This window comes from Phodopus roborovskii, unplaced genomic scaffold, assembly GCF_943737965.1.
Source record: "Phodopus roborovskii unplaced genomic scaffold, PHOROB, whole genome shotgun sequence".
In the NCBI taxonomy this organism is placed as follows: Eukaryota; Metazoa; Chordata; class Mammalia; order Rodentia; family Cricetidae; genus Phodopus; species Phodopus roborovskii.
Genome location: NW_026126611.1, coordinates 6,962,501 through 6,972,626, shown reverse-complemented (window position 1 = coordinate 6,972,626; position 10,126 = coordinate 6,962,501). Strand labels below are relative to the sequence as shown.

The following is a 10,126-nucleotide window of genomic DNA, read 5'->3' as shown; positions in this document are numbered from 1 at the left end:
GTTCATTACACTGATAATCCATTTCAAGGGCCAATTGGCTGAGGCTATAATTCCTCCCTTCCTTATTACTGTTTTAACATGAGGAAGGAGGGTTACTTCTTTTTTAGGGGTTGCTATTTGCATTTTAAAGCCCAGTATTTGCATTCTTCCCCTCTGCTTGCCTTCATTCATCACTAAAGGCGCGTGGGCCTCTGCCAATGCTGCCCGCACCTGCCTTGCAGCTCTAGCATGGTGAAGCCCGTCATTTCTTTCCCCTTGGTCCTTGTGTGTGATAACCCTCGTCTACACCTTGGCGATTAATGCCCTTTCCATTGTGTAAACAGAGCAAAAATGCTGTTGTCGGAAAAACAGCAACTGCAATTTAATAACACACCCAAGAGCTCTTTCTAGACTTCAGTTTTAAAGCAGAACTGTATTCACCTTCACTGTGACGACAGATTCTTAGGCAGCAGAGTTCGAGGAGGAATCATGGCAGAATGGTAAGGATCAGTAAAACTGCTCACCTCATATGGGGGGGGGGGGGCAGAGAGACAGGAAAGGACCAAGGTGGGATGGAACCATTTTTCTGAACATCAGCCACATACCTGCGGGAATGTAACAGAGGAGGGGGAACGGACTGCTCAGAGCTTCGAGGATGATAAAATGGTCTGAAACGGACTGTGGTGATAGCTGGTATCTCCGAATACACTAAAAATCAGTAAGATGTATGCTTTAAGGTAAAAAGTGGGGGCTGGGATGTAGCTTAGTGGCAGAGTACTTGGCTAGTGTGCACAAGGGCCTGGGTCTGTTCCCTTAGTACCACAAAAGAAAAAAAAATTCATGTCAGTAATGCTAGCACGGGAACAGAGTCCATCAGCGCGACTTCCTACTCCCCATGCAGGAAGTCCCTCTAAAGAGCGGAGTCCATCAGCGCCACTTCCTACTCCCCGTGCCGGAAGTCCCTCTAAAGGGAACACAGGAAAGCTACGCATTATGCAGGCAGAGGATCCGAGCGCTTGCTCCCATGCAGTTAGTGTATCTGACAGCTTTGGTGTTTTTCATATGCTGATCCTTACTTTATCCGGACCCAGAGCACATTACTGCATAAAGTGAAAATGTCCCACATTTAGAAAAAAATAGATTCTTCTCAGCAATATGAAAAAAACAAGTTATACAAGACTGACCCATGCATACAGCTGGGCCTGTAAGAAAGTGCCAGATGTAACTGGCATGTTAATTAAAAACTGGCACTAAAACATCACAGCACATGGCACCCACAACAAGCATGGCTTTCGTCTGTAAGTTCTACTCTGGTATCTCCAAATGGCAATTTCATGGTATGCTGACCTGCCTGTTAGGGCTCTTGGACAAGCTGGGACAGTTCTCATTCAGGGGGACAGGCACTCTGGCCAGAGCAGCTGTCCCTAGGTCCCAAGCCCCACAATGGAGTTTCTTTTAAAGCAGAGGAACTCAATTTAACGCTTCCCCTGTGGCGTCCAGGTCTATGTGAGACTTCCCAGTGTTGCGTGAAGAGCTGCGTTCTGCACCACACCTGCAGGCCAGGCTGCCACCGTGACTGCACAGAGCTTAACAAGAGGAGAATGCCACGTTTCTTATACTGAATTCACACAAAGGATGGAAGACGACGACTGTCAGTTTTTAAGGTCTCTAGCTAAAGTTTCACAGATGAACTGTAGTGTTCGCTGATACAAAAAAGCATCCTTTGTCTTGGGCTTGCAAATGTCCAGGTGGTTGACATCCACGGGAATGAGATCCCCGATGCCTAAATCTGAAGAAGAAAAAGTGTCAGCAGAGCAAAGGGCAGCCAAGCTGGCCTGAGCGGGCGGAGCCTGGACTCGCGTGTGAAAATGGGTGCCCAGGAAGTGTAAGTCAGCCTGTACTTTTCCAGTTCCCGTGTGTGTTGAGTACAGCCTGAGCACCGGCTCTTCTAAGAATGGGAAATGCCACACGTGGAACCCATGCTGGACCCAAATCCCCAGTGTCCTTCCCAGATTGTGTGTGTGGGGGGGGTGTTCAGGGGGGAGAGTAGGGAACAAGATTTGACTGAGGGACTGGAAAGGGCATCTGCTACTTTGGTCTGACAAGTTCACCTGGATGCAGGTAACGAGAGATATCACTGAGCCACCACCGAGTGGAGGGGATGTAACACGGGGACAGTCGGGATGACGGGGACAGCGCCATGGTGCTGTGGGCAGCTACTCGGGAGAGGGCTCGGCTGCGGCTTGAAGTCTGAGGTTGTTTTGGACATCTGTCAGCCATGCTTGCAAATTCTCAAGTAGCAGCATTGCAATACCTCAGCCTACGACCTGGGAACCCGCTCTACAGTTTCTGTAGGATCTGTGGGGAACCTTCGATTTTGTGTGGTGTATATTGAGACAGAGAGGCAGCTCATTAGCGCTGTCCCTGGCCGCTAAGGGCTACCAGGATAGAACCTAAGCCAGCCTCAGGAAGGAGTTGCAAGAGATGATACTCAAGCTGAGGAGACATGGTCAAGGGAGCCACTTCAGACAGTGGGATGTTTGGGTGACTACAGTGTCTCGTCGGCAGGCTCTGAGGAGAGCCTCGAAGTAGAGTCTACGCTATAGCAGCAGGCGTGGGCCATTCCCAACACCCCTTACCCGTAGGTTAACACTGGTGTTTTCTTTTAAATTATTTCCTGCTTGAATATTCCCGTGCATCTTCCACTTACCAAATCTGACTAAAGCGTTTACATTTACTGCAGGGTTCTTTAAGGTTTCTCTGCAGCTATCAATTCACGGAACACGTCCCTCTTTGAGTCTAGCTTACAGAAGGACGTGGTAGTCTCTTTAATGCTGGTGCCGCTGTTGGCGCCTACGCCTTAGAGCTGCAACTGGCTGTTATGTGTGCTTGTAGCACAATTTGCATCGTTGCTGAAAAGTATTTGGATTCTGGATTGTTATTTAACTTTCTCCTTTTCCAAGACACTGGGTGTAAAAACTGACGTCTACTAAGTGCGGGTCCCATCAGCTAGGCCTGACGACCACATGTCTCAAGAGAGAGTACCTGCTGACTCCACGGGCACTATATGTAGCTTGATCATGCTGCCGATAAAGGTTGGTTGTGTTTCCACAAAGTTCAGCACCTGGAAGTTCTTGTCTTTCGCAAACTCCACAAAGTCATCCTGCAGTGTCTTGAGTGCAGGAGAATCTGTAAAGCGCAGAGGAAGATGGAGACGGTCCCCATCACGAAGTGCCGGGCACATTCATTCGTCTTTAACACAGCGGACTCCAGGTAAAGCGTTTGCCACACAAGCCTGAGGCAGTGGCTGCTCTTGGTGGTCAACTTGATTACACCTGGAATTAACTAAAACCCCAACCTCTGTGGAGATTGATAGTTAACTGGACCATTTAAGCTAGGAAGAGCCCCCTTAGACACAGATCACGTGAGGTGCTGTCTTTAATCGGGGCAAAACCCCCAGAGGCAGCCTGAAGGACACGGAGGAAGCAGCTTTGGCCCTCGCTGCGCTCTATTAGCATTGCTTCAAGGTTCCCACATACAAGACCAGCTGAGACATCCAGCCTCGTGGACTCAACAACTGAGGTCTCGGACTGTCCATTAGGAGTCAGCCATTGTTGGACCAGGTAGCCTGTTAGCTATTCTAATCCATCAGTTCTGATCCTCTAGAGAACTCTGACACACACCAGGACTTGTTTGAATCCCTAGAACCTGTATGGAAAGCCAGGTGTGGCTACACAACTGTAATCCTAGCTCAGCAGGGCTGGGGAACTACCGGAGGCTCGGTGAGGTCTGCTGGCCAGTAAGAGACCCTGTCTCAAAAAAATAAGGGTGATGACAACTGGCAATGACCTAAACACACAGAAATGCACAGACGTCAGAAGTTTGACTAATCTGCCTCTGTGAACACAGGAACCGTACAGAGCACTAGAGTATCTGGAATGATAAGTTCATGGAGTCACAGTACAAGAAGACACGAATAAACAAAAGTCACCAAACAAAGAAAAAAATAAGGCTGGGCCGTAAGAACACAAAAGCTGAAGACCAGAGCCCAGATGGCTGCAGAGGCAACCCGTGAGCGCCTGGCCACAGAGGAAGGGAGCACGTGAGCCCTAGAGAGGGCCATCGGGCCTACAGCTCTGCACAGCTGCTTACCACGACTTCTAGTCATCCTGTGGGATCTAGGAAAGATCTCTTTTGGGTGTCCACCCTCAAGTCTATGTTTAGTAGACTCCAGCGTTACCTCGGCTCACTCCTTAGGGCCTTCATGAAACTGGAAGGGATGAATACCACCCTAAATGCATAGGCAGCCACAAAGGACGCACTACTAAAGGCTGCATAACACCATGACGGAAAGCAAGAATCCTCCAGAAATGGAGTCGAAGAAATAGCTACAAAGGAATTTAACAAATGTTGAGCCTAAGGAAACTTAGAAGAGAGTAAAGATTACCCATGGCTGGAAAGATGGGTCAGGAGGTGGTAACACATGCTGTCCCTATGGAGGACCCGAATTTGGTTCCCAGAGCCCATCCTGTAACCCCAGCTCCAGGGGACCCAGCCTCTGGCTTCTCAAGGCACTTGCACGTATGTCTATGTGGACACACAGACATACACACAATTTAAAAGGAAAACTATTTTTAAAAACCAATCAGAACTTGAAACTCAAAATTTTAGAATGAGAAAGAAAAACCAAAGCACTGCTTTAGAAGAGGCTGCCTCAAAAGTGTATGTATATTTTGGCAGCTGATGGTTTTTCAAATTCATGGAAAAGACAGTATACTAGTTGGTCTGTTTGAAAACAAAAAATAGAGGTATCAAAAACCAGATGGACGTTAAGGAAGAAACTGATCATTTTCTCCCTCTTTTCCATATGCTTAATGTTCTACAGCCTCAATCCCCTCCCAGCAGAGAGACTCACCCTTGCTGAGTTCTTTGACTTCCAAAGAAGGAAAGAGAAGATACCGAATGTTAACTGAATATTCAGCCAAACGAGATCCGTGGTGCGGAACGCTGTAAAAAATCATTCCTCTGGTGTTGTTTATAATGGCGCTCAGTTCTGGCTTCCTGGAGGCCTCCAACAGCATCTTTTTGACAAGAAGACCTAGCCACGGAGAAGGAGTGAGTGAGTGGTTTCCTTCCCTCGGTTACAACACAAGCCAACAAGACAGATGTCTCAAATTTCAATAACTTCCCTCCTTGCATAAGAACCCTTGAATATGACGACACTTCCCTAATCCTGAATTATGAACATGAGTCTACAAACAGTCCGCAGACTGCTTTGTGCTGCAGACCCTTCTCTCAGATCCCACTAACCCTGTGAGGAAAGTCAGGCCCTGCCTCAGCAGGCTGCTGAAGCCCGCACCTGCGAGGGTACTGAAGCACCAAGTTACAGGCCCCGCCAGGGAAAATGAGCTGTTGTGAGAAAGACACCCACGAGCACCTACCCAGGTTCCCTAAGAGGGGATGCACAGACACCGGCACACCGGTGACTGGACTTCTGAGGCTCAGCCTAGGTCACACTTCTCAGACACACTACCCTGGCGCTAGGCATGTGGAGGAAGCGGAGCTGGTTTGGGGGAGGGCAGGGGAAGTAGGGAATGAAGAAGTGAGGGCAGACCCCCCCCCAGCACAGCAGCCAGCCACAGCAAAACCATGAGCTCACCCCCCCAGCAGCACAGGGGCCTGCACAGGACACACACATGCCACAGCAGAGGCAGCAGTGTGGGAGAGGCATGCACGGAAAGAAAGGGAAGCCTCTGGGAACGCTGGCTTAACTGAGTCTAACTGGTCAACAGCCCACAGTGTGAGGCTGACTCCTAATGACCACATGGAAACGCCAAGTTATCAATCCATGCCCTCCCACAGTTTACTAATGTCCCCTTCTAGAAAAAGAGCATGGAAGGAGAGTAGCTAAAACATTAACTTGGGGTGGGGAGACTAGTTAAGACAGACAGACAGATGCAGAGCTTTCAGTTGGCCGTAACCTTGACAACCACCTCATGATGGTCACTCTAGGAAGATGAAACCATCCTTACCTCCCATGCTATGTGATATCCAAATCACTGGCCTATCCCCAACACCAGCAGCTCTGAGCTTGCTGAGAAGTTCGTTGCTTCTGAATGCAATGGACTTTCTGAACAAAACGAAAACAGCAAGCATGACGGGAGGCACCCATCCCCCAACTCTTGCTACCTCAGTTCAGAAGACAAGAACGTTTGCTTGTTCCACGCTACTGGCTCTGCCAATGTCATTCTCTATCTGAAACTTACTAACACTCACACAGCTGCAGACTATCTAAACCCATAACAGGCCACTCATAGTAAGTGCACATTATTTGAGTATCACATGGATCTGGCAATTTTTACAGGGTGAAGAAGTTGCCCTGAGCACTTAGGTAGGGGTGTGTGTGTGTGTAGGGGGGGGGGTATCCCTTTTCATCTTGACAGTAAAAACATCCCAGAGACTTGACTGGAGTTTAAATATTAGGAAATGATTATCAGAGTTCACACCAAAAGGTTTCCCAGTGCCGCTCTGGGGGCGCCCTTCTGGGGCACCCGCGTGGGATGTGCTCATCAGCACTATGCTGTGTCACTATCTAGACCAGCCCTGTGAGACACTGGCAGGCACTGCCGCTTAGGACATAAAAGGGACAGGCCTGAAAACAGCATCTTCCCCTGTGCCGCCCTCGGCCCAGCCAGGAGGACTGTAAATACACAGCCCTACCAGTTTTCCTTGCAGGAGAAGTGGATCCATGCTCCTTTCTTATTACAGAGCCGTATCAGGAGCTCAAGTCATGGGTAGCTAAGTGTCTACTACTAATTTCTTACTATAAGCTAGAGCCTTCTAGAAGGAAGACAATAGTGGCGGATTGAAGCTCGATCCACAACACTCGAGAAATAAACCCTGCCTGTGAGTTAAAAACTATAAAAAGCCCCCCGCCCCCCGTGGCAGAAGATCCGCTGTGGCGTGAGTCCTTCCCTTCCTCCCATCCAATGTATCCTCCAGTGTCACCTTTCCATGGGGCACCTTGCTCGCCAGTCACTGAGGCTGGTGTCATACTCCACGGATATAATGCGAAGCGCTGGGCAGTCTTTTGCTAGCCATGTCTAGGTAAAACAGAAGGCTCATGAGCATATGCATGCACCTCCCCATACACATGCACCTCCCAAGACACTCCCTAGGAACCGCCCTTTGTAACCAAAGGCCTCCTGTAATAGACACTACAGAGGAGCTGGAACATACTGGAGGTGGGGGCTGATCAAAATAAGCATTTTATCTTTCTACAGCTCTGGTCACAAAACGCAATCAATATTTGTAACAAAGGCAAATGAAGGTAGGAGAACATTGTCAATTTTAGTCTGCAACTGCCAAAAATCAAGACTTGTTTTGGAGGCTTTTTATCACTTAGTAGAAAGCTATTATCTCAGAAGAGACTGTTATTTTCTGCTGGGATACACTGGTCTGACAACTGGGAGCTGGAGGCTGGCATCTCCAGACTTCAGAGCAGCAATGGAGAGAAAAGCATGCTGTTCTTAAGTGGGAGGGAGCAAAGCCTTACACAATTCACACACACACACACACACACACACACCCGTATAGACTTCAAACAAATTGCGTCTCATGAATTCATTCTGGAGTTGTGGCTCTTTGGAGGAGAAAATATCAAAGAGCTACATCATCCAAGCTTTTCTACCTTTATAATTATTAAGGTAATAATTTAATAGTATTAAGGTCATAAACATGGCTAGTACAGGGAAATTATGGCTGTATTCTCATTTAAATTATGAATCAAAGTGAGTGATTACACTCTCGATCCCAATTTATCACTCATGGAGCTTATTCCAGAGTCACAGAAGGTACCCACAAGGCAGGGTCGAAGCCCAGCTGATGATGGAATGGCCTACAGGTGTCTCCACGGCAAAGAAGAGCGGCCAGAGAAATCGAAGCGGCACATGCCTTCACATGGGGGCTAGAGCCCGGGAGATGGGTGACAGTCGCAGCTGCGGCTCCTTACCTGGGGCCAGCATGTAGTGTACCTGTTCTCATCCACCACGTCATTTTCCATCACAACCCGCTCACTGTCGTGCTGCCGCCAGGTTTTAAATGCTGCCCCCATAAGGCCATGGATAAAAAGGACATCGGCTTTAATGGGCTGACTGGGGGAAGAGTCGTGAAGAGAAGCAGAATGAATGTATTACTACTGGGGCGAGACCAACCGTAGGGACTCTAATCAACTCCACGCTCCACTGCGGGGCCGTGCCACCGCGAGGTAACCCTCCAGGTAAGTCTATGAAAACATGGCAAAGTCACTGCATACAAGAAATGTGAGGGGCACCTCCCTAGCATGTGCAGGGGCCTCATGGAAAACCGAAGACAGCGCACCCATTCCAGGGTTGGAAGGAAACTCGCTGACTCTGCCGGGAAGACGGCCATGAGGGTGGCGTCCCGGTACCCTGACCCCCTCAGCTTCACAGCTGGCAGGACAAACGTGAGCTTCTGCTGCAAGCCTGTGTAAATCAAGTCCCACCAGCTAGCATAGAAGGTACCATGTTCAGGGAGGAGGGGAAGACTAAAACAGGAAGCAGACATGCAAGGAAAGGGAAAATGTTTCTATAAAACTATCACTTTGTACTCCAGCTGGCGTAACGTTTAGCAATTACATCAATTCAAAAAAATGGGAGCCATTTGGCATTCTGAGGTGGTGTGCATGTGTACACTAAAAGTCTATGCAGAGGTAAAAGTAAGTAAAATTCAAACACAGCTCCTGGTTACCCCTCAACCTTTAAAACTATCGACCTCACTGACCATGTCTTTCAAGTATAAAAACACTGAACAGGAACCAAACTCAACTCCCCCTTACACCACTAGGGGGCCCATCTTTGGCTTTCCTTTTTCTGCCTCTCTGGCAGAGTTTTTTGTTGTTGTTGGTTTGGTTTTTTTTTTGTTTCCAAAGTGTAAGGAAAAAAAAACTTAATGATTTGGTTTTATTCAAATGCCTCCAAAAAGGACCTAATGTTGCCACTAACAAAAAGATAAAATGTCACCAGGTAACGGGTGGGTGAACCTGTTGGAGTTTTCCCTGCTTTTCTATTCCCCACCTACCTGATGCTCCCACCGGAATATTCAGTGAACGTACTTACTTGCGACTGTCTTGTTTTGTGATAGTTAGAAGTTGACTTAGGAACGTGTCATCCCTGACAACCTGAAGCCTGAGCCCTTGTCACTCACACAGAACTCGTATTAGCCCTCGTCCTCATTTTGGGGTAGGAGCTATGGGATGACACTGGTCATCCTAACATTTCATTTGCCAGTTAGAATGAACCAATAAATCCATTTTTCTTTTTGCAGAGGATTTTTTTAAGGATCTCCTGCAAGGGGACCGGGGATGCGGGTGAGGACGCTGAACAGCTCCTTCCGTGGCCTTGGGTCTCTGGGTGTCAGATTTCCTGTCAAGTGGGTGATTGCTCATCTGACTCCCTCAGCACAAAGCGCTGGCCGCATCTGAAGGGTGCAGTGCAGCTCCCTTTGAAAGGGGGTTGTTAAGGCAGGCCCCCAGATAGGCAGGATGGGGGCAGGGATCCGACAGGTGTGGGGCAGAGGGAGGGGCCCTGAAGGAGCAGGCATGAATGGAGGGACCAGCTGCTATTTTCAATTTCCCGTGAGGAGGGACTTGGAGTTTGGTTCAAAGAAATATTGTACACCCCCAAGTTGACTTCAATGCCGGGGGTGGAGGGGGCAGCTCTCCACTCCTCATCAAGCTCAGGGGAAGGGTGGCTGCTTCCCTTCCACAGACAGCTGTATTTGAGATGGATAGGAATTCTTCAAACCTTTCAAAGACCTACAGAATATGGCATTTAAAGTGGTTTAGGGTTTTTGTGACAGAGAGACATAATTGCTCTTGGCAATACCACCTGCACCAGAAAGGAAGATGGACATCGAAGAAATGCATTATGACGTTTGCTTCCAATATGGCAAGACTAGCCATTTGGACAAGATACTGCTCTTGTCTGGACTGTTTGACTTTGTGATGTATAAACTGGACATGCAGGACCCACAGGAAAGTGACTCCTGATTCAAGATGGACATTGCTACAGAGATCCTGCTTCATGGAAGAGTCTTCGAGACAGTATGCAGGACACAGAGAAAAGTG

General features: G+C 48.4%; 1 protein-coding gene across 1 annotated transcript in view; it reads right to left on the bottom strand.

The window, feature by feature from the left end:
• Positions 1-367: 367 nt before the first annotated feature.
• Positions 368-10,126, bottom strand: part of Serac1 (serine active site containing 1) — a 44,568-nt gene continuing 34,809 nt past the window's right edge. The window contains exons 12-17 of the mRNA XM_051206133.1: positions 7,991-8,132; positions 6,988-7,082; positions 6,012-6,109; positions 4,895-5,077; positions 3,025-3,168; positions 368-1,768 (exon numbers count right to left, since the gene is read on the bottom strand). Of these exons, the coding sequence (XP_051062090.1) occupies positions 1,632-1,768; positions 3,025-3,168; positions 4,895-5,077; positions 6,012-6,109; positions 6,988-7,082; positions 7,991-8,132 (799 nt within the window). The 3' untranslated portion in view covers positions 368-1,631. The remainder of the gene's footprint in view (positions 1,769-3,024; positions 3,169-4,894; positions 5,078-6,011; positions 6,110-6,987; positions 7,083-7,990; positions 8,133-10,126) is intronic.